This window comes from Centruroides sculpturatus, unplaced genomic scaffold (genome assembly GCF_000671375.1).
Source record: "Centruroides sculpturatus isolate CEXI.00-Female unplaced genomic scaffold, Cexi_2.0 scaffold772, whole genome shotgun sequence".
In the NCBI taxonomy this organism is placed as follows: Eukaryota; Metazoa; Arthropoda; class Arachnida; order Scorpiones; family Buthidae; genus Centruroides; species Centruroides sculpturatus.
In genome coordinates, this window is record NW_019384993.1 from 268,177 (window position 1) to 292,737 (window position 24,561).

The 24,561-nt window shown below is 33.1% G+C and overlaps 3 protein-coding genes and 3 non-coding genes across 8 annotated transcripts in view; 3 read left to right on the forward strand and 3 right to left on the reverse strand.

The window, feature by feature from the left end:
• Window positions 1-6,070: 6,070 nt before the first annotated feature.
• On the reverse strand, window positions 6,071-9,694 carry LOC111633070. Its single transcript, XM_023377596.1, has 5 exons — window positions 9,572-9,694; window positions 8,054-8,127; window positions 7,894-7,974; window positions 7,743-7,811; window positions 6,071-7,667 (listed from the first exon to the last, which is right to left on the reverse strand). The coding sequence occupies exons 1-5, from the start codon at window positions 9,666-9,668 to the stop codon at window positions 7,617-7,619; spliced, it is 372 nt and encodes a 123-aa protein (XP_023233364.1). The 5' UTR covers window positions 9,669-9,694; the 3' UTR covers window positions 6,071-7,616.
• Window positions 9,695-12,576: 2,882 nt separating this feature from the next.
• Trnae-uuc lies at window positions 12,577-12,648 on the forward strand. The gene has a single exon. It is a non-coding gene; the product is annotated as a tRNA-Glu (tRNA).
• A 1,945-nt stretch (window positions 12,649-14,593) lies between these two features.
• On the forward strand, window positions 14,594-14,665 carry Trnae-uuc. The gene has a single exon. It is a non-coding gene; the product is annotated as a tRNA-Glu (tRNA).
• A 211-nt stretch (window positions 14,666-14,876) lies between these two features.
• On the reverse strand, window positions 14,877-14,948 carry Trnae-cuc. The gene has a single exon. It is a non-coding gene; the product is annotated as a tRNA-Glu (tRNA).
• A 3,117-nt stretch (window positions 14,949-18,065) lies between these two features.
• Window positions 18,066-20,699, reverse strand: LOC111633059. Its single transcript, XM_023377585.1, has 3 exons — window positions 20,675-20,699; window positions 19,266-20,390; window positions 18,066-18,304 (listed from the first exon to the last, which is right to left on the reverse strand). Exons 1-3 carry the CDS (start codon window positions 20,697-20,699, stop codon window positions 18,066-18,068), a joined length of 1,389 nt encoding a protein of 462 aa, XP_023233353.1.
• Window positions 20,537-24,561, forward strand: part of LOC111633074 (2,4-dienoyl-CoA reductase, mitochondrial-like) — a 19,450-nt gene continuing 15,425 nt past the window's right edge. For 2 of the 3 annotated variants that reach the window (XM_023377604.1, XM_023377602.1), the window contains exons 1-4: window positions 20,537-20,718; window positions 21,011-21,101; window positions 21,173-21,197; window positions 24,214-24,367. In XM_023377604.1, the coding sequence (XP_023233372.1) occupies window positions 21,015-21,101; window positions 21,173-21,197; window positions 24,214-24,367 (266 nt within the window). In that variant the 5' untranslated portion in view covers window positions 20,537-20,718; window positions 21,011-21,014. Of the gene's footprint in view, window positions 20,719-21,010; window positions 21,102-21,172; window positions 21,352-24,213; window positions 24,368-24,561 lie in introns of all 3 variants that reach the window. The other variant, XM_023377603.1, reaches the window with a different exon arrangement.

Here is a 24,561-nt window from a genome sequence, read left to right on the forward strand (position 1 = left end):
TTATTAAGCAGCCTATTTCTTTTAATTTCTGCAAACTTTTTTTATGCGGTTTTAAGTTAATTTTAACTCATTGTTTTGGTTTTATGCGATTTTAGAAAATTACGGAACGTATCCCTACTTTTTCAAGGCAAGTAAAGTCTTTTTTTTATGCGAATTTTTTATATGCGCTTTTCTGTAGAACGTATCCACCGCATAAAACGAGACCTTACAGTATAATGAGGTTTCGTACAGGAATGATTTTATTACTATCTAATGTCCAGTTAATGTAACAAGAAGTTTCCTCTTAAAGGAGCTAAGAATAGCAACTTATTACATAAACGTTTTTAAATAGAATTTAAATTAATAAATAAACATTAACTTAATTTAATTAATATAATTTTCATCGCAAAGTAGTAAGTGACAACTAATTTTGAAATATATAGTACGAAGTGATCGTATGATCGGAATTTCTATTAGAAGTTTTAAAACTTTAAAATATATAATTTAAACACACGGAAAGCCAAATTCTCTCAAGTCAAAATATAGAATCTTGAAATTAAATACAATTTTTAAAATCAACAAAAAATTTATTATAAGAGAAAATAGTCTAGAGCAGTGGTCTTGTACCAATAAATAGAATTTACTTCAGCTGTTAACAAAATTACATAATTTGCATTGTTTTTCTCATTACGGGCGAATCAAATAAAATACAATAAAGCCAGCATGGATAAAGAATGTTACTATTCTACTCAAAAGACTTATATAAAAGCTGGCAATGTTGCCACTGAACTTTGCCGGCATTATTTGTTTTATAGCTAATAATTGTTGTCATTACCTGTAACTTTTCAAAAAGTTTTATGAGATATAACCCCATATGTTTATATCTTCCGATCATTATATCTCCCATATCTTCCGATTCAATGGTCTGATTATTTTTGAAAATATCTAGAAAGTTTTATTCCTAATACACAAACCTCCTTGCAAAATTTCAGAAAATTTTAACAAAAGAAACAGGAGTATTAAGCATTAAAGTGGGTGAGAAAACTCACGCCCCCATACATAAATAAAGAAAAAACCGAACTTTTATATTTATCGACGTCTTTTGACTGATCGCCATACTTTACTTCTGTTATAAAACAGCTAGATAAGTGAAATTATGAGAAATTTGATTGAATTTGAAAATCGGTTTGTCATGGCGAATCCAATTTGACATCTATTCCATTTTTTGTTTTTTTTTCTTTAGAATTCTAATTAATTTTTCTACTAATATACGGTTCAAAATTTTAAAACTCCAATTCGTTAATTTTCTATGAAATTTTTAAATAGTAGAAAATTCATAGAAAATTAACAAATTTGATTTTTAAAATTATAAACCGTACATTAATAGAACAATTAATTAGAATTCTATAACAACAAAAATGTTTGGCTCTACCTAATTTCGTTCTCAAAAAATTTTTAAAGGATTATTTTCCCATAGAAAAAGTGTTACATTTTAAACGCCATCTGCTGAAGATTGTGTACATAAAATCAGCCTTAAAGTATTTATTTTATTGTTTATCTTTTCTAGCTAGAGATACACTACATTTATACCTTCGTTGTGTTTATTATAGTATATAATCACATATTTATATTCTCGAATAGTCTCGAAATTATAAAAGAACATGTATATATTGTTATCGACAATACATATAACAACAATAATAACTATTGTTTTGTTAATTAATTAAATAATAACTAGTTCTAGCTACAAGTTATCCATAAGCAGCATTACGTAAATATTAATAATGGCTGGAGCGAATCAATCCGATATTCGAAAGGGAAATTTCTCAAATGGCATGAAAGAGTTTAAGAAACAGAATACTTCCAAATTAGAGATGAGTTTAGGATTACAGTTATTACTTCTGGATGGTGCATCTAATTTAGAAAAGGGAGAAGAACCTGGATTGAACTATAAAACTTTATGTCATCAGTTTCTTCACCCTGAAATTACAGTAAGGACAGAAGAGAAATGTGATAAAGGATCTTTTAGAAACGTAACTAAGTCAAATTGCAGTAGAAAGTAATGTGCTGGAGTACCTGAAAATGTTTAAACACCAAAATTAATTAGCAGATTTATTTAAATATAATGTAAATTGGATTTATTTATTTTTAAAAAGCGAAATAAATATTTTAAATAGAATTAATTTAGCGTGCTAGTTGCTTTCAGTAGATAGGAAATAGATAATAGATAGTTAATAGATAGATAATAGTTAAATACTTTAAAGATTTCTAGATATAAATAAGCATTTTTTTAAAAATTAAATTATATTATTTAACGCATAAATTAATGCTTAATGAAGCTTTATATTTGGTTATAAAGTTATTTCGTTTATCGAAAAAAATAAATATTATTTTCATTAAATAAGGCGAATATAAAATAACAAAAATACAAAACTGAATATGAATATGAAAACCTTATCGCCAGGAAACCCCGGTAAACTATATACGAACTTCCGATGCTATCGGAAGATTTGTTATTGTAATTCAAAACTTCCGTTAAAAGCAGTTAATAGATGACCAACACCACTCTGTTATTAAAGGAAAAGTATGATGTACAATGACAAGCCACTACTAATTTGAGGTGGAGAACATATATTTTCATTTAAATAAATTAAAAATATAATCAATAATTGTAGCCCGGCATTGTGACTATGTCACAGTAAATAATTGTTTGTTTATGAAAATATATTTATGTATTTAAAATACTCTTGAACATTATTTTAATGTAAAGCTTATTTATTTAAATTTTAATCAATTTGGACTGTTTTATGAAGAAATTATCGCCTGAATATAAAATAAATTTTTTACAAGCAACGCTGATTATTAATACTTCACTTCACACAAATACTGTCGGTTGCTTTCCAGTTTTCTCTTTTTACTTCTGTTTCCCAAAGTTTATCATGTGCAGATCTTTCAGAAAAACTTTCACCAGGAATTTATTCTTTCTGAGATTTGTGCAGTCAAAGTGCAGCCAAATTCAGTCATGGTCTATAAATTATTATAATGTAAAATAAGTTAAACTATACAATATCCTACCTAATTAAAAAATATCAGTCAAAAAATCAGTATATAACATACTCAAATATTTCTGATCAATACAAATATACAGTGTATTGTATCAGTAGTCGAAACATTGTCAACATATTTGTAATATTACTAATCTGTGCTTTAATTTGCAAACAACGAATGTATAGATAATAAAATTTATTCACAAAGCTTTTGTTTGGAAGGAACAAAACCTTATTAAAAAGCGCAATCTTGCTATTTTGGAAGGCGTTATTGAGATTGCGGCTTTATTGGCGATTTAAAGTCACATGATCACAAAATGCCAATAACAAAGCGTTAGTTATATGGACACTTTCTAAGTTGACTCTGCTAATAGCGCTGCCCTGGCGGCTGTCATATGAAACATCTACTGGTAAGTTGGACCGGTTTTCGATTAATGATCATTTTGAAAGACATTTTTGATTTTTACATATTAAATGATTAAAATAAGATGTTTGGTTAAACGGAAGTATTTATTTTGGCGCATTCGGAGAAAATGACCCACAAATTTGCAATTTTTTATTGAAGAAAGAAACAAATGATTGTAAAACCATTCTCCGAAAGCAATTTTAACATAAAAATCTCGGTAAGTGAATATGTCTGTGTGTATTAAGACATGAGAGGAGTAAAGAGAGAAATTAAAGTGTAAGACATTCGACATATATATTTTATGGACATAAAACTTTTAAAATTCTTCGATAACATTTTATTCTATATTGTTCAACTAATTATATATCTACTATTAATATTTTAAGCAAAAAATATACTTTCTATGCATTCTTAAAACATAACTAAACATAGCATTTGGTATTAAACATGTTAAAGTATTAACGAGTTTTAGATTATTTACACATTGATTCCTTCTGATAAAATAACAGCTATTTACTATAATTATAACTCACACGTAATGTAACGGAATAAGCGTATGAATATGTAATGTGTTTAAAATGTTACATTTTTAATATAAATTTTGTAGTTTTTATTTTAAAACTTGTGTGAATATTTAATAACTATTTAATAACGAATCAGTTTTAATATTTCTTTTAATAAAATTTAATATGACATAAGTACTTTTTGTCCTCTTTCACCACTGTCATTTCATCTACAATATTTTAAACTTTGAAATCAGCTATAAATGAAGTGAATTAAGTGTTACAAATTACACATAAAAATATATTTATGTATAATTTATAAAACTTCATTTATATGCGGATGAAACATTCCAAAATCTACCGACGATAATAACAAACTATCTATGAAATCCATATTCATGCATGCATATAACGTGATAGATTGAGAGGAAAGAAACACATAAGTACTGTTACATGTTACAGTATAAGATTATTGCCATGGCAGAAAACCTTGAGCAAAAGCTTTACATTTATTCATATCAGTGCGAGATTAATAATTATAATCAAGATTAAAGTGAAAAAATAATGCAAGTTGCTTTAAAGATTGCGCGATCGCTTGAATTTTTTCCGGTCGTTAAAAGATAAATAAGCAGGCAGATATTCAGGTATTATAATTGATAAAAATAATAAAGATACTGTTAATTGAATAAAATTGTATTTATTTGCAAAGCATGATTAGACAAGAAAATTATACGTTTAATTAAAGTAACTCTTCCACACAGCTATCAAGAAAAATAACTAAAGCAGAACATACTTGCATAACAAGGATATTCTGCAGTAAAAACCGATTTACAGGTTTGATAATCTTTGAGTAAAAACACATAATGAAATTTAATGGAGTTAAAAAAAGCCAAACAAATAATTTGAAACTCGTATTTTATTTCTCGTTAATATGCAGCTACTATTTTCCTTCAAATATTAGCCATTTTATAAGATCGTGCTGTGTACCAATTTAGTAACTAAATATGTATTTTACGGTAATAGCTACATAACAGAATTATCTATTTTTCTCATCATTTTTTAATGGTCTGCTCCGCTTACAAACTAACCTGTGTAATATTAAAATATAAATTGTTAAAGGTACAAATTAAATTGCTTTTTATACATATTTATTGTATTCGTGAAATACTAGAGTCTGTATAGTACAGTACATATACATTTACATTGAAATATGTCGGATGCATGCAGTGAAGCGGTTGCTTCTCTAATAGACATAACACTAATACCCCGTTCGCACCGAGCATTTCGATCTAGATTGTGGCTTAAGTCGGAGAGAGTTCCGTGGTGCGAACGCTCTCGACCCTTTCAATCTCGACTGAAACGAGGCTAAATCGCGATCGACTGGAGAGAGTTCTTGAAACTAGATTCAGTCATAAGAGAGATCCCACAATCCCACGCGCGCGAAAAAATACAAGATGGCTGCTGAACACGTGTCCGGCTATCAACAGAAAAATAAAAAAGACATCTGGATAGACGATGACATCTGTCTATTATTAGATATACGGCAAGAAAAAGTATTTATTTCTAACCAAAACTTTCATTTTGTTTGTTGGTGTTCGTGACTTACCACGTAGTTATGTCAATTTTATCATCGCGTGTAATAGCCGGGTTCTTCTCAAGCGAGTTACCTGTGCGAACAGCACGACGTTCCACTGGCGACAGTCACAATCCAGATTGTGGGTAAATCGAGATCGAAGTGAGTCGTGGATNATTTATAAATACGTATGTCAAGTTATATTTTTATTACGACGCAAAATATATTTAAGGGTTTACGACCACTGTGCCGGGTGAGACGTTGTTGAAACAAAAAATGTTATGCATTCCATCACGTACATAAACAGTATCGTAATTCGCCGAGTGCAAATCAGCAAATTCGTAAAATTTTTGTTTATTTGGAACAATCCGGATAATCGAAAATCGATAATAGATGTTCGGATAATCGAGGTTCTACCGTATTTAAAAATTTAACAAATTATTATTAAATATGTGAGATCCGAGAGATCGTTTTTATTTAATTAATATAAAATTATAAAATATTTTATATCGAAGAGAACATTTTAAACAAAGAAAAAATGTAACATTCGTTATAATCGGAGAGAAGGGAAATTGAACTTCCTTTTAGACGGTCGACTTGAGTGATGCATTGACATGCCGCCTGGAGAGCCGCCTATAAATAGGGGCTTTTTCTCTCCATTCCGGGTAGTCCATAGAAGAAGATTACCATATAAATTACGCGCAGTTCCCCGATGTAAGACGTGCCACATAACAAATGCGGAGTTCCCTGAAGAGAAGAACTAGCCATATAAGCGTCGATCTCCGTTAAAGATCGCCTCCCATGATATCGAAGATTCCATATAGAAAACAATTAGAGGCGCATAGGGGATTAATTTTCCGATCCACATTTTAGAAGACTACGACTACGAACATTACATAAGTTCGAGGTAGTATAATTTCTTGTGAATGTAAACTCTCTCTCTCTCTCTCTCGCGAGTTAGGAGCTCTAAACTTGTAATCCTTTTGTTATTTTATTTTGTTTTATTAAATATTTTGTTTATAAGATGGTCTCCTTAATGACTAAATCCTTCGTCCACTCCACTTATTCACGTCCCTCCCACTCGAAATTCCTCGCGAATGTGGATAGTCCCCGTATTTGACTATCTGGTGTCAGGAAAAAACAACTTCCAGGGTTCTTACGAACACCTTTTCATTTATAAACTTCTTAGGAAGTCATCCGTTGAAAAAGTGAACCAATCAAACAATTGCGTGCCACGTAAGTGACGTAGAGTTAGTGTTAAACAGTTCTATGCCCTTGGCTCCTCACAAATATCTTGAAATTGTATTGAAAAATTTTCTGTGCAAAGCAATCAGAACAGTAACCTTTCATTTTTCTCCGAAAACAACTGCAAAAAAACATTTCCTAGTTGCAATTATATTAAGGGTTCAAGATACAAATTTCTAAAATATATTATAGTAATAACATTAAAAATATTAAGAAAAGAAAGTACGAAAATTTTTTTTTCTTGTAAAAGAAATGAAAATAGGTAGTGTTTGCAATTATTTTAGTAGACACGCGACAGTATGCAGTCCAAGTTGCATAAAATTGTTAGTTACAATAGTAATTCATCTGTTGCTTTGTTTTCTAGAAAAAATCAATAGACTTGACAGAGCACAAAATTTCTACTTAGTCAATAGAACTATGAAGTTTCTTTTGATATGGATTTCAGTTTCAGAAATAATTGCATTACGCAATGCTAAAAATCATTTTCTTTTTTCATTTTGATAAACTAATCTTCTCGTTGTTATTGCCACGATTAATTATTAATTATCCCGATTTAAATCGTAGATTAATGATAACTTTTTATGTTTATGTTTCACATTTATGATACAAACATGGAAAGTAGAATCAATCTAATTTTTCATTAATAACCGTATAACCATATAATATTAGTTTTGCAATAATTCTATCGGTTTTGAATGAACGATGATGTTTATTTCAGGTTAATTTTAAGATATTAAAATTCAACATTTCGAAAAAATATAGTTAAATTTTGTAAGAATTAATTACACATATTCAATTTGAAAAAATTCATGGGTAAAATAATCAGCGACGAATAATCATAGATGACTACGTTAATGCTTTTTCTAGTCAAGTTTGTTTCTGACACATTCAACTACCACAGCTAAATCTACAGACTGAAAATATAAAAAATGCAATTAAGTAAATAAAATTAAAATGAAATTTTGTAATTGTTTTTATTTTCAACTTACGGGTTCATCTGAGTCATCCACGTTCAAATTATTCAAACAGGCCTCATGCGGTACTATCATTGCCATATACTACAAAATAGAAATTATATTTTTTATATTTTTGATAATTGTAAACGCTCGTGTATCAATTTATTTGTCTAATTATATTTACCTCATTTTCTGTTTTTCCACACATTCTATTCATGACGTCAACAAAACTATCTACATTAAAGCATTGGGCCACACCTTTATACTGACAAATTATATTTAAATATTAATATGTGTAAGCTATAACTTAACATTTTATTCAGTTATACTAAAAATAAGCTAACTTTATCTCTTTCATCTGAGGGCGAATTATCCTCTATACAATTCCAAGTAATTCTTCTAAACCGTTCGGGAAGTCCTGAAAAATAGAAGTTTAGTGTACTTTTCTGTATCCATGCTGTGAAAATGTTTTATTCTCTTCAAAACGAGCATAATTTAGAGTAGGGTGGCGCGAACAATTTAAGGGTTTTCTGCTGGTAAAAATGTTAACTGCAATATCAACTTATCTAACTTAAAACAACTTTTTTGTGCATATACTAATTTATAAAATATCCAAACAATAAACTTATTCTTAAAATAATTATCGCATATAAAAAGTTATGGCTACGTGTTCCATTATAACAGATTGTGTAGGATTGTATGGAACATTCTGGAGACGATGTTAGAGACTGTATTAAACAAACAAAAGAATCAACAATTAAGTGAAACTTTCTATAAAATTATTATTATTGAGTGGAGTTAAGAAAATTCCCTTTAATCACTCGAATTTCAGAAAATGACTCCAGCATCAAATTTATAAGTAAGAATATTAGACTCGTTTGCGACTGTCGAGACATTAGAGAGGTTGCAGCTGACGTTTTCAACGCAAAAACGTGTACGTCGGACGTTCAGCGCCGCTTTCCTAAAGGTCTAGAAATTTGGCTATGATGTTTGGGACGTCGAGCATGATTCCACTTACTATCCAAACACCATTGTCAAACTTCTAGGCTTATAGGAAAGCGGCGCTGAACGTCCGACGTACACGTTTTTAATGCGAAAACGTGTACGTCGGACGTTCAGCCTCTCTATTTAGTTTTGTTTAATGCTGTTTAGTGGCGCCTGATTCTATACAAGGTATGCGTCTAAATACGAGTTTAATTGTGTCAATTGTTTTTAATGGTGTATCGTCGTTTTTTAATGAAAATTTCAGTATTTTATCTTCAGGACTGATAGCAGACGACATGTTATAAGTCGCCTTCCCTCAATCTCTGACTGGAATAAAATATATTTAAAAAGACTTATTTGCGTAGCCTTTATTACTTAAAGTTTTAATAATCCGGGATTTGCGAGAATTTCATGTTCCGTGAAGCTTTTTATAACTCTCAGTTTGCAGAAATCTTACGTTTTAATGAAAATGCCTACTTCGTTATAATCACAAAGAGGATCTCTAAGAAACTTCAGTAAAGGAAGGTTCGAAGGTAGAAAAATTATAAGCCATAACGAAGCCATTGCGATAATTGAAAAGCGTTATAAAAATGGCCAAATTAAAAACGTTGCCATCGCAATAGAAACCATAGTCTCAAACACGCCAAAAAAGCAATTGTTACGAGTCCTAGAAGAAAAATGGCTAAAACAGTTTTTAACTAAATGAAAGAAAATTGTCTGCGTAATGCTTTCACCTGTTGAGTTTCTACAACTTATCATATTTTACTTTTTCTGAAGATGTTTGCTGACAGTGTTCCATTTCGTCCCGTGCTGCGTATCTTCCCACTCTATCTTACATTTAAAATTTGATGATTAAATAGAAAATCTCTAATACTCACTACAATCGTCATCCAAATATCTGATCATTTTAAAGCTATTGCTGACACCTAAATTGCATGCGATCACTCCTAAAACAAGCAAAATGCAAACCTTCATTTTTCACTTCTTGCAAAGAAAGAAATAATTTTTTAAATAAATTAATAGTAATTCTCGGTTATTAATATTCTATTCAGTAAGCGTGAAAAGGAAACAGTTATAAACACTGTTTCCTTTTCACGCTTAAAAAGGAAATTGTTGAAATTCGCGAAGAACAAAAAATTAAAAACTATTTTAATTTAACTAAAATAAATAAAACTAGAATTTTAAAAATATACGATAAACAACGTTACAGATTATTTATGAATTATTACTTTAATAGGAATAATTTTGTTATAAAATAAATTTCTAAATTAATTTCTATATATGATATTTATATTACACGTTGTTCGTACGGTACAGTACATTTATTATCTGATAAATAAATTTATTATTTGTTTTACTTTTTAAATATTTTTAGTCTATTATAATTAATAATAATTTGTTTAAAACATTAATAATAATTTATTAACGTTTTATACAATCTAATAAAATATAATTTCTATTTTCTCAATAATTATACAAGAAGGTCTAAAAGTTCGTTAACCGAAATACACACTATACGACATAATGTACTGTACCTTAAAGCTTCTGTGCGATTGTAACTTTTGCACGTGGAACATCATTAAAGTACAGTTTCATCACAAATGTTGCGTATTTGAAAGTTGTAAATCCATAACTGACATTGATTAATTAGTATTAATTACACGACAAGTTTGCCACTTAATGATTTGTGATTACGTCTCAACACGAGGATACATTAGTAAGGGCTGTCCCTTACTAATGTATCCTCGTGTTGAGACGTAACAATTTGTTTTTATCACTACGTGCAAAATTTTATAACCATTGCATGCAGGCTTTAAGATGCGGCAATATTTTGCAGTATTTTTTGAGATTATTTTAACGAATAACGATATGCAGATGTTCCAAATCGGTCTTATTGTTTTTAAAATAATCTTAACATATATCTCCATTAACTGACTTTTGAACTACCTCTTATATAATGAGATTAAATACGGTTATTAAAGCATCTTTTTTACATATTTATTTGATTATAGTACAGTATACATAATTTAGTTCGGATATAAGGGCATATTTGTCTTATCCCGTACATTTTTCAATGTTATATAAGAAAAGATTAAACACTGATATAAATATGTTGATGTGAAGCTTTCTTACAAACAATCAGTTGAAAGGCCTCATTTCCGCAAAGGCTAATCAACTTGTATAATCGAAAATATCCATAAAAATGTCTTATACTTTATAGTTTTATTCCGGACTCTAATTTTAAGTAGGTACAGACTACCTTGATTTTACTAATTTATGTGTAATTTATGACATTGCGAATAAAATCCATCGCAAATGAGATCAACAGTTACACTTTCATATTGGTTAGAAATAAAAACGAAATGATAAATACGTATGACTTAATCCAAAATACAGTTTACCGAACTAACGTATTAATTTTTTCATTCAGAAAACCGGTCTCAACGTATGTGGCCTCATTCTTTTCGTAAAAGACATAATAAAATTTTTTTGTAAAAATTAAGTTTTTTTTTTATTTCATTCACCAACACAATGTGTGTTTCTATTTTGAACACTTGGCTGTATTTCATCTTTATTTAGTTGATACGGTTATAAGTACAATAACACGTTTCGGGGACTGCCCCTCATCAGTCAATTAAATATCAAAATTACATAGTATACATAAATTCATTTTTCTATTATAGCTTAACATAAAAATTATTTTAATATTAAATCAATAATTCTTTTTGCGTGACGTACCATAAACACTTTTTCAGTACAGAAAGCATATACAGTGGTGCCTCGTATAACGTACTTAATCCGTTTCAGGTGCACGTCCGTTAAGTGAAAAGTCCGTTATACGAAACGCATTTTCCCGTAGTGTTAAAACATATAATTTGTTCCGCGGCATAAAGTAATCTTACTGTACTATAAAATAAAATGAAAATGGAGCAGTCACCAATTATGCCGGGTAGTCAGATGTTGTGAAGAGGATGTGGAGGAACACTTTCTTCACACATTCATACAGATACAGACTTTTTACACATTGCAGAAGGTATCTTTTTATTGTTTTTAATCGGAGTCAGATTCAGGAGAGGCTATCAGAGCTTGCAGGGTCATCTCTTCTTGTTTCATCCTTTGTTTTTTGGCAGCTGGCTTCTTGAAAAACATGTTCAAGGTGGTCTGTTTCTCTCTCTTCTTCAATACCTGTCGGAAATGACGGGCAAGGGTATCATTATAGAGATCATTGATCCTGTTGGCCTCAGCTCTGTTTGGATAATGAGTGTTGGTAAACTCCTGAACCTCTCCCCGTTTGACAAGGAACTTTTTGTCAACTTTCACTTCTTCTGATGATCTCGCTTTGTTTCAATTGAAATCAACTTTCTGTTTATTTAGAAGCCATGATTTTCACAACACTTGAATAAATGTAAATACCCTGAACTGAGGTGATGTACGTAATAAACAAGGGAGCAAGCCGAATCTCAACGGGAGCTCTATACTTCAGATATACTAATAATATATTTTAATAATACTAAGATATTATAAAAATAGCAGATTGTCATTGGCAACGTCAAAAGAATGGAAACATCATTCGCTCTTGTTCCCAGAAAGACCGTTGTTCACCTCGCGTAACTGCCGAACGGAAAGTCCTTTGTTCCAAGCCAGTTCGTTGCTCGAGTCAAGTAACGGCCGAACAGATAGTCCGTTGTTCGCAGCGTCCGTTATTCGAGGCGTACGTTATACGAGGCACCACTGTACAGTACTGTACAGCAGCAGATCGACTAGCGAAAAGTGTAGAGATAAATGAAAAAAGCAGGAGTTAGATCGGAACGAGCCGAGATGTTAACCTAACGACTCGTAACGTGTAATTATAAAGGAGTTGATGGAGGCGGGATGAACGACTTCCCGCGTGGTCTAGTGGTTAGGATACCTGGTTTTCACCCAGGAGGCCCGGGTTCGATTCCCGGCGTGGGAAATTTTTCTTCGCTTCTGCGTTTTTAAGTCGTCTACTTTACGAGCGCTGTTTCTTTTCTTTTTCGAAGCAATCCTACAGACCTACGTTCGAAACTTCAAGTCTCCTGAAAATTTTTGCTGGTGGATTTGAACGTTTGANCGCGGCTCCTCCCGCGGGCTCTGCTCGTGCACCTCCTGCTGTCTCTCCTCGCGCCCGACCTTCACCTCTTGTCTCCATTTTTCTTTTTTTTTTTTTCTTCGAGTTATCTAGGGGCGTTTCTAAATTTTATCCCGCTCTGACACCACTGTGTCCTTTGATCGGGATAAAATCGCGATTTAATCGCGAATCTCGTGACATAAAGTCGCGATTTCCGAGTCCCCTAGAGACTCTGTGGTGTCATCCTGACAGGGCGCCAAAGAGGTGCCGACCCTACGGTCACAGTTTGATTGCTATCCCTTAATTAAAAGAGATATTTTATAGAACTAACTTATTAATTTTTTCATTCAGAAAACCGGTCTCAACGTATGTGGCCTCATTCTTTTCTTAAATGACATAATAAAATTTTTTTGTAAAAATTAAGTTTTTTTTTTATTTCATTCACCAACACAATGTGTGTTTCTATTTTGAACACTTGGCTGTATTCCATCTTTATTTAGTTGATACGGTTATAAGTACAATAACACGTTTCGGGGACTGCCCCTCATCAGTCAACTAAATATCAAAATACTGTATACATAAATTCATTTTTCTATCATAGCTTAACATAGAAATTATTTTAATATTAAATCAATAATTCTTTTTGCGTGACGTACCATAAACACTTTTTCAGCACAGAAAGCATATACAGTGGTGCCTCGTATAACGTACTGTACTTAATCCGTTTCAGGTGCGCGTCCGTTAAGTGAAAAGTCAGTTATACGAAACGCATTTTCCCATAGAAATACGTGTTAAAACATATAATTTGTTCCGCGGCATAAAGTAACCTTACTGTACTATAAAATAAAATGAAAATGGAGCAGTCACCAATTATGCCGGGTAGTCAGATGTTGTGAAGAGGATGTGGAGGAACACTTTCTTTCCACTTTCATACAGATACAGACTTTTTACACATTGCAAAAGGTCTCTTTTTATTGTTTTTAATCGGAGTCAGATTCAGGAGAGGCTATCAGAGCTTGCAGGATCATCTCTTCTTGTTTCATCCTTTGTTTTTTGGCAGCTGGCTTCTTAAAAAACATGTCCAAGGTGGTCTGTTTCTCTCTCTTCTTCAATACCTGTCGGAAATGACGGGCAAGGGTATCATTACAGAGATCATTGATCCTGTTGGCCTCAGCTCTGTTTGGATAATGAGTGTTGGTAAACTCCTGAACCTCTCCCCATTCGACAAGAAACTTTTTGTCAACTTTCACTCCTTCTGATGATGTCTCGCTTTGTTTCAATTGAAATCATGTGTTTATTTAAAAGCCATGATTTTCACAACACTTGAATAAATGTAAATACCCTGCACTGAGGTGATGTATGTAATAAACAAGGGAGCAAGCTGAATCTCAACGGGAGCGCTATACTTCAGATATACTAATAATATATTTTAATAATACTAAGATATTATAAAAATAGCAGATTGTCATTGGCAACGTCAAAAGAATGGAAACATCATTCGCTCTTGTTCCCAGAAAGACCGTTGTTCACCTCGCGTAACTGCCGAACGGAAAGTCCGTTGTTAGAAGCCAGTTCGTTGTTCGAGTCAAGTAACGGCCAAACAGAAAGTCCGTTGTTCGCAGCGTCCGTTATTCGAGGCGTACGTTATACGAGGCACCACTGTACAGTACATTACAGCAGCAGATCGACTAGCGAAAAGTGTAGAGATAAATGAAAAAAGCAGGAGTTAGATTGGAACGAGCCGAGATGTTAACCTAACGACTAGTAACGTGTAATTATAAAGGAGTTGATGGAGGTGGGATGAACAACTTCCCACGTGGTCTAGTGGCTAGGATACCTGGCTTTCACCCAGGAGGCCCGGGTTCGATTCCCGGCGTGGGAAATTTTTCTTCGCTTCTGCGTTTTTAAGTCGTCTACTTTACGAGCGCTGTTTCTTTTCTTTTTCGAAGCAATCCTACAGACCTACGTTCGAAACTTCAAGTCTCCTGAAAATTTTTGCTGGTGGATTTGAACGTTTGAGTGGGAGTACAAAATAATACTCGGCAGCGCCAAGATGCATCGATGGGCGATATAAAAAAACGAACAGTAGCGAGTTCCCACGCCGGGAATCGAACCCGGGCCACCTGGGTGAGAGCCAGGTATCCTCACCACTAGACTACATGGGAGCACACGTAAGAATAAACAACAATCTCTTTCCGCTTCGCGTAAAATTCAGCTGTTAGTAATGCCACGAGATTTCGGAAAGCTCGAGGATTTGCGATTGTGCACGTTCACTTTTTTTTTTCTGCGGCTGCACGTGAACAAACTATTTGAAACGAATGGAGTCTTTTGCAAGTAATTAAGAACTCTATGAATTCGCGACGGCCGAAACGTTCATTCACGAAAAAACATCGAAAGTGAAGCGCGAATTAAACTGAACAGATAGGGTGCGAGAGTAAACACAGCAAACAAAACAAACGAGGCGAGTCGTAAGAATTTCGTTTACACTGCAACTGTTGTCACGAGTTGCAGTTTCGCACATTTACCAGTTGATAGCGTATTAGAAATTCCATACATACTGCAATTCGCACGTTGATGTTATCCCTTTTGTCTACTGAGAAGTGTAAGCTTCTCGAAATTTAAGTATATACCAGCATAGACGATGTAATTTTATATGAAATGTATGATGTACAAAGGCAAGACACTGCTAGTCTGAGCTTCAGAAAATATGTTTTAAATTAATTTTAAATACTATTGTTTCTCAAATAAAAACAATAATTAAATTAACATTTTGTCCATGTGTACAAAATCAGTTAATAAACTATTTTTTTCACTTGCAGCAAAATCGAACGAAACAAATTTCTTAGTAAGCACATTAAAGTCAATTTTAATTAGAACTAAGCAAGATTCGAAAACTAAAGAAATCCATACAACAGAGAAGCGATTTATTTCTCAAGAGTGTAGAGTAACATTTACACACAAGCCAGGTTTAAATAAACAGGAATGAAGCACTACAATTGTCATTAGTATAAGATAACATTTACAACTAACTCGAACTTCAACAGACACATGTGGATTCGAACGTGTCTGTATAAGTTAAACTTAGTTGGCAATGCTCATATGCACAAACACACAACAAACCAAAATCTTCTGCACAACAAACCAAAATGATACGCACCACTAACCAAGGTTATTGATATGTGCATATCATTTCGTAAACCCTAACATACATTTGTCAAAAGCATCATCGGTGTGTTTCAGCGTTGGTCAACTTCTCTTCTTATCATCAAGGAATCTCATCTTCGAAACAGCACAGTGACAGTCCGTTTCACATTATTCATCATTCTACAGAGCAAAAGTTATTTGATATGCATCCCTGTTTGAATATTTTTTGTTGTTGCTGCGTTTCAGTCGCTATTGGCGGCCGGTCTACTCTAGTTCTTTGGAAATCTTTTTTAACTAGTACGCTCTTCAAAATAATGTCACATAATAAAAAAAATGCTAATGTGGATGTGAAAATTACTTTTATTGCATAATTCGAACACATAGCAATTAACAATTTTGATAACAATTACAAATATAAGTGACAGCGTGGTAATTAATCAGTTTATTGATTAATTAATTATTTATTTGTTTATTCGTTGTCACGTTTATAGCTGGAAAAATATATTCCNTTTTTAACTAGTACGCTCTTCAAAATAATGTCAGATAATAAAAAAATGCTAATGTGGATGTAATAGAAAATTACTTTTATTACATAATTCGAACACATAGCAATTAACAATGTTCATAACAATTAGAAATGTAAGTGACAGCGTGGTAATTAATCAGTTTGATTAATTACAGTACAATTTTGATTATTCGGATTTTCGATCATTCGGATTGTTTAAAATAAACAAAAATTTTACGAATTTGCTGATTTGCACTTGGCGAATTACGATACTGTTTACGTACGTGATGGAATGCATAATTTTTTTTATTTTATTCGGCACAGTCGTCGTAAACTCTTAAATATATTTTGCATTGTAATAAAAATATAACTTGACATACGTATTTATAAATAATTTATATTCAAATTACCATATTTTTATGACCAAGGGCCGCGTAAGGCATGGGCAATATGGGCCACTGTCTATGTTCCGCGGTTCGAAGGGCCTCGCGTTTCGAAGGTTTATGCATTACTTAAAAGCCGAGAACGCGACGAGAAAATGTTTCTCGTCATAAAACGATAAATAGTTTGTCAAATTTTTATGAATAAAAAGCAGTTAAAACTGCTTTTTATGAATAAAAATTTTATTGCTTTTTATGAATAATAATAGAAGACGGATTTTATAAAATAAAAAGCAGTTTCAACTGCTTTATATTTTATAAAATTTGTTTTCTTGAGTCACCAGAGGGCCTTTTAAACAATAGCTAGTCTGTTAGCGCTGGTCAGTTGTAGACGAAATTCAATACGAACGTTTGTTTTTTGAAAATTTGATCACGATTTAAATGCAGTATTTATTTTTAATAGTACCGATATGTCATCGAAAATGAAACGTGCTGTATTATCATTAAAAGACAAATTAAAGTATTTGTTTCGATTATCCGGATTTTTCCTTATCCGGGCTATCTTTATCCTTAATTAGTCCGTATAATCGAGGTTCTACTGTAATTATTTATTTGTTTATTCGTTGTCACGTTTATAGCTGGAAAAATATATTCCACAATATTATTGCATACGATCTGGAAATATTTCGCGATTTTTTAATTTCAACACTTCACTTACCTATTCTACACGGTAGAGAAACGGAAATGAGATGCTCCGAAAATGCAAACAAGTTTGACGTTCCAGTCGAAAATATACCTATTGTCATCAGAAACACAGGAGCAATAATTTTTTCTAAATATTTTCAATTTTAATTGGTTTTGCTTATTTTATTTAAAACAATCGATCGCTGGCAGTTTATCTTGCATTTCATTCGAAAAACGCACTGTTTGCAAAGTTTTCGTATGTTCTTCAGGTGTTTTACCTCAAAATACAGGTCAGTTTCTTATAGAAAAATCATTTCAAAAGCCCTACTTATATTGCATAAAAAAAGCATCACTTCTGTGTCGCATATAAATACATCTGTAAAATGTTTTATGCGAATTGATTACTTTAACATGTTGTTTATAATTAGGTGTTGAAAATATTAGTAACATATATTTATACTCAAACAGTATTACTTTTAGCATGACATTTTTGTGTGTGTAGAAATAGAAATGTTTTTTTAAATATAAAAATTATACTTCAATCAAAGAATGAGAGGAGCAGCAAAATATTAACACCATCGTTGCGCGTGATGGGTTGAAACACCGTGACAGCGGCTTTTGTTCACACAAAAAGCAATGTCACGGCTCACTTCTCTCTGCGTACTGAGGCTACTATTTTCACTGCAGAAGGGTACGCAATCCTTCAGGCATTCCATCATGTCACCCACAAGAAGGTAGATGCCATCATTTGTACAAACTCGAAATCGGTTCTTAATGCTCTCCACGTTCATCGTGAGAAGTCCTCTACCTTAATCCAAATCAATTGCATCATTTCCAACCAAAGGCATATCCTTAACCTTCAGACCAAACTTATCTGGACCTAGGCTCGCAAAGGCATTCCCATCAACGAACAAGCGGACAAACTCGCCAAAATCAACCCCCTCAACTCTAACATCAAACACTACATTACCGCCGAAGACCTCAACTCTCTCATCGAGTCAGACAACGAGAAACATATGAGCAACAAATGGAACGCCTACTTCAAAAACTGTTTCTACCCTTGGTTTTCTATCACATCAGATATTTCTTTTCCTGACATCACTGACCACTTTATCAACGTCCTCATCAACCGCGCAAGAACAAACTCTTTGCTTACTAACCACTTTGTTTAAACCCGCAATTTCTGCACCCCTGACCCGTGCAAATACTGCCCAAACAAAACAGACACAACCATACACCGCCTCAACGAGTGTTCAAAATTCGACGACATCAGGGGTAGAATCCTCTCCAACAACAGTCTAACAAAAAATCATCATCTCAATATCAGCGACTGCCTCCAATTAACAGATTTGAAAATGATTTATTTAAATCTTAAAAATCAGTACAAAAGGGGTTTTAGAGGGTAAATGTGAACATATTGGAGAGATATATACAAGTAGAGGTAATGGTGATCGCGACCATGGGCTCATAGCCTGCCGTGATGATAAACAAAACCAAGGTGTGGGGTGTGTAACATAAAGAATGGTGATCGCGGCCAAGGGCACATAGCCAGCCAAGATGTGTGATACAATAGAAATAGGAACAGAGCGTAATCATGGCTAGGGGCACATAGCCAGCCATGATGCAGTAACGCGACAAAGAATGTACATAGACTATACAGAGCAATTAGTGGTTGCGACGGCCGTATCTTAGGTGGTTACAGTATATTTCGCGACTCCACCTTATGCAGTCACTGACCATTAATTTGGTCATCAGTTTGGCATACTTACGGCTTATGCCGAGACGCTGAATGACAGAGATGTTGGCCGGGTCGAATCCGCCGAGGGAGCCCACGATGAAAGCGTCGCAATAAGTATCGTATCCCTGTTGACGTAAATGTTGAGTGAGGGCAAAATACTTGCTTACTTTCATGTCCCTGGCTGCGTTGAACGCGTTCTGTCCGTTTTCGAAGGGGACGGCCACATCAATGATTGTTGCAGTCTTGGTCCTCTCGCAGATGGTGACTAGGTCAGGACGGCAGCGGTCGTCGAACCCTGGGATCTTCTGATTACAGAAGATTTTTAAGTCCTGGTTGTTGATGGCGTGGAATAAGCGGTTGAGGACAGAGTTGTGGCGTTGTGTCGCTAGTCGTAGGTTAGGGCCACAGTGATTCAGGACGTGCGCAAGTGTCTCATTGGAGTGACTGCACTGGCGACATTTCTTTGACATGTTGCCAAAGCGTCGTAGGCCGTTGAGCGGGACCACACTGAGACGGGCACGATGTACAAATCGCCAGTCCGCAAATGAAGTGTACAGCCCGTCTCTAAGGAAGTGGTTGCTGGTGGGGTGACCTGCAATGAGATGGAATGACTTACCCTGATCCGGCTTTTGTAACAGCTGGCGGAGGGCGGCAGATTTCACCATGGCCGTTAGAACTTTGGTACAGGCGTGCCGTGGGATGATGTTTCCACCCGTGGTCAGGACGAATGAAGTGCCCGTGTAGTGCCACGAGATGTCAATGTTTTTGCGCAAGCGTCTTGTGGCAGCACGCAGTCTGGCCCAAGAAGAGGTGATGTCTTTCGATGGTAGGCCTATGTCTCCTTCCATGGATCCGTCGAGGAATGCTCTGATGTCTTCGTCTGTCGGCACTCTACGGATGCGATGTCTTACTACGTTGCGTAGAGTGCCTAGGGCAATGGCGGTGACCGTCGGGTCCCTGGAGTCGAAGAGGTGGGCAGCGTGCGTAAGTTGACAGATGTCCGCAAGACTGCTACAGGGCGTGATGTTGGTGCCACCTCGGTCGTAGGGCAGGTGGATGAGCTCAGGACTTGCCCGCTGCGGTAGGTATAGCCATCGTTTAGCGCACTTTTTTATGTGGCGGTCGAGGTCGTGAAGTCTCTTTTTTGGATTGGTGCCTAGAAGTAGATGAAAAGTCAATTTGGGCAGTAAGATGGTACTACACCGGGCGAAATAGCCAAAGTAGCTAACGCCTAACTTCACCGCCAGAGGGCGGCAAGCAACGTTGCCGCGAAAGTTTAGTAGCACGTTGCTGCTAATTTTTTTTTTTTTTTTTTAAAGTTGTTATTTAAAACTCGTTATATTTATTCTGTAGATCATAAACAATATGGCGAATATCAATTAGTCAGTGAGCGGAGGTCAAATTTGATTACAGTATTATCTTGTATATCTGTTGACTGACCTTTGAGCTCTGAGAATTTTATCATTATTATTAAAGAATAATAGGTAAGTCGTTAGCTTAGTTTAATAATGATATATGAGGCCTTAAATAGGCAATATGGGCCATCTAATGTTTTAAAAATTAAGCTAATAAAACAGTTCACACACTGTTAAAAGAAAGTTTAATTTATATGGCTTTATGTCATTTTCTTTATATAAAAGACTATATTTTGAGTTTTCCTGTGCCCTATGCCTTGCTCAAATGATTTTTTTATAATATATATATTATTTATGTTTATGTAAAACACTGTGATATTTTAAAATTATTTTTTAAAATTTGTATTCTTTATCTATTTAGGTATATGCTAAGTCTATTAAAGCTGTTATCAACCATGAGGTTTAGTAAAATATCATCTGTAAGATTTGTGTTACAGAAACAACCAAAGCAGGTAACACATAACTCAAACTAGATATTATTCTAAATCATATTATGAGGACTTAACGTTTAATTGTATTATAGTTTGCTGTTTGCGAGAATTCTACAGGTACGGGATATTTTCCTCCAGTTACAGATGTTATGTTGCCGGCAAATACGTTTAAAGGTAAAGTTGCCTTTATTACCGGAGGTGGCACGGGACTGGGCAAGGGCATGACTACGTTACTCTCGACTTTGGGTGCCCAAACTGCAATAGTTAGCAGGTAATGTGCAAAGATTTTCTATATGGTTAAATTTTAAGTTAATGTGATTAAATAGATTCTTATTTTTTGAAATTAATTTACATTTTTTATTTTGTGCTTCGAAAAAGTATAATAAATTACTTTTTCAGAATACTGTATACGTAAATTTTCATGTAGTTTTTATTATTATATATCTTATATTTCATTTTGGGACTATCCATGATGTGCACTGTTTTTGAGACACTTTTGATACCTTTTTCCTGATATGTACAATAATGTATTTTGGCAAACTCCCTCCTCTTTAATTACATGTGCAGTAGTTTGTAGGCTTGACATTGAAGAAATGACTATAAAGTTCTGCATATATTTTCTAACTGATAGTTTATTCATATAACTAGTTAGTGAGCTTATAAGAACAAATTTGTATGCCTCTAAAACAACTAATAAAAGTCTACATAGATAATACTTTGTGTCCCTTCCACCTCATAGTGTACAATAATGTGTTTTTTTGTGACCCTTACCCATTAATTATATATATATCAATAGAATTTATGTCCCCTTTTTAAACAATAGTTTAATATTTTATCATCATTATAATGAAAATTACACATATTTCTCCTTTGAAAATATCTTTCTTTTGATCTAAAATACTATTTAATAAATTTATAGTAATGATACTTTAATTATACTGAAATAATTTTAGAATAGTCTTAAATACTCTTCCCAATAATTAAAATTTGTCATTAAGATTGCATTTTCAAATTCATATGTTGCTTATTTACATGTTTAAATATTTAATTTTACTGGATTTATTTTTCAAGTCTCTTTCCAAATACTGTACTGGAAAGAAATGCATTTTGTGATATATTATTGTAAAAATATATTACTAATTGTAATCAAGGCTGCATAAATGCATGTGCTTATCAAGCCATGGCCAATAACATATCTTAATTGTTTTATCTTAATGCTTGTTACTAATATTTTTGTTGTAGAATTTAGATATAGAATCTACTTACTATATTTAGGAAGTGGATTCAAAGTACTATACAATCTACTAATATCTACAGTCTACAATACGAAGTACTATATGGCATCAGATAGGAGAGAATCATATCAAGATTTTACTCAACTGAAAATAAACTAATGTATACAAACTTAAAAATATAAATAAATTGGGATTACATGACACAAAGATTAATTAAAATATAAACAGATTACAGTCGACTCCCCCTATAACACTGTTGATTATTCCGTTTTATATGAATTCAATGTTGTATGAGTCACTTAGATTTTAAATACGTGTGCTGGGCTGTGAATGGCTTATGTATTTGTAAAATAATAATCAATACACCTTAGTAATTCCAGCAACAAAGTATTTAATAAAATAATAACGTTTTCGACTATATTTAGTAGTCTTCTTCAGTTAATCTCTTTAAAACGAAAACGAACGTAAAATAGAACGCAAGCAATACAACGGTTTAAAAATTATTTAAAAATTATTAAAAAACCGTTGTATTNCTTAGTAATTCCAGCAACGAAGTATTTAATAAAAATAGTCTTCTTCAGTTAATCTCTTCAAAACTTTTGAAGAGATTAACTGAAGAAGACTATTAAATATAGTCGAAAACGTTATTATTTTATTAAATACTTCGTTGCTGGAATTACTAAGGTGTGTTGATTATTATTTTAAACATTTATATTCCAGTAAGTTATTTTATTTTATTATGTATTTGTAAAATCTAAGTGACTCGTACAACATGGAATTCATATAAAACGGAATAATCAACAGTGTTATAGGGGGTCGACTGTATTTTAAAGAAGCTTGTGTTAACAATAAAAATCTTCAGGATTATCACCTCTGTTCACCTCTTGCACAGAGCCTTTTAACCTATGTCCAGACCCATAGACTTTTAGATATTTTGGACCTCCTCTAGTACTTTAATCTTTCACTCCACTACAACTAGCACTCTGATCCTGGTACATTAGGTACTAGATCACAGTATGGTAACATAGCCCTATCTTTTTATATTTTTGTAAAACAGTATTTATCTTCTTCGCATCTTCCCAGACTATAGGCTTTCATTTCCTTGGCCCTAGGACCATGCCTAAGGTAAAATGGCCTTGCTCTTCAATCAACAACTGATGTATATTTTACATAAGTTAATGTTTCATATAACATACAACATAAAAATAATTCTTTGTACATGAGAATTACTGTACATTCACTATAATGCATATACATGTGATAATAATAATTTATAGTTTGAAAAATAATTTTAATTTACAAAGCATATTTTCATAGTCTGTCAGTTATGCATGTAAACAAATGTAAAATATTTAATTTTTATATAGCAATATTTTTAAGTATTGACATGAACCAGTTTTCTTTCAAAAAGAATGATTCTTGCTGAAATTATCAAATACTTATGCATGTAATAAAGTATTCTTCTATTGCCATGACAATGTTGACTTCGGATCTAACAAGGGAACCTTATGGTCTCAGAAATTCAGTTCGGAATGAGACTTCACAGGTTAGTAGTATACCTCAAGGGAGTCCATCCAGAAGAATTGTAAAGTGCACTATCCATAAGATTCCTAGAAAAAGGGCTTTAAAGTTTTAATCGCAGCTTATATACTGGTTGATTTTACACTATGGCAGTGCAGCGAATTGGCTGATTCTGTAGCGAACTCGCTTGCAATGTAGGCGATCTAGGTTTGATTCTAGCCTTGGCTAACTTTTTCATTGTTTTAAAAATTATAACAACTTTTAAATAAAGTTAATGATCTAAAAATATTATCAATTAAATCATAAATAATTTTATTTTATTAATGAAATGACCATCTGCCTATGTACTGTACAATAGGGCAACAGCTACACTCTAGGTACGGGATATTTTCCTCCAGTTACAGATGTTATGTTGCCGGCAAATACGTTTAAAGGTAAAGTTGCCTTTATTACCGGAGGTGGCACGGGACTGGGCAAGGGCATGACTACGTTACTCTCGACTTTGGGTGCCCAAACTGCAATAGTTAGCAGGTAATGTGCAAAGATTTTCTATATGGTTAAATTTTAAGTTAATGTGATTAAATAGATTCTTATTTTATTGAAATTAATTTACATTTTTTATTTTGTGCTTCGAAAAAGTATAATAAATTACTTTTTCAGAATACTGTATACGTAAATTTTCATGTAGTTTTTATTATTAATGCACCGATCAAAACAATTAGCGG

Coding starts and splice junctions, on each gene's coding strand:
- LOC111633070 (XM_023377596.1), bottom strand. CDS start 9,668: ATGAAGGTTTGCATTTTGCTTGTTTTAGGAGTGATCGCATGCAATTTA. Junction 7,812..7,893: donor GTGGAAAAACAGAAAATGAG/GTAAATATAATT, acceptor TCTATTTTGTAG/TATATGGCAATGATAGTACC. Junction 7,668..7,742: donor TGGATGACTCAGATGAACCC/GTAAGTTGAAAA, acceptor TTATATTTTCAG/TCTGTAGATTTAGCTGTGGT.
- LOC111633059 (XM_023377585.1), bottom strand. CDS start 20,699: ATGATAAAATTCTCAGAGCTCAAAG. Junction 20,391..20,674: donor AAAATTCTCAGAGCTCAAAG/GTCAGTCAACAG, acceptor ATCTACTTCTAG/GCACCAATCCAAAAAAGAGA. Junction 18,305..19,265: donor TCAGCGTCTCGGCATAAGCC/GTAAGTATGCCA, acceptor ATTTGGATTAAG/GTAGAGGACTTCTCACGATG.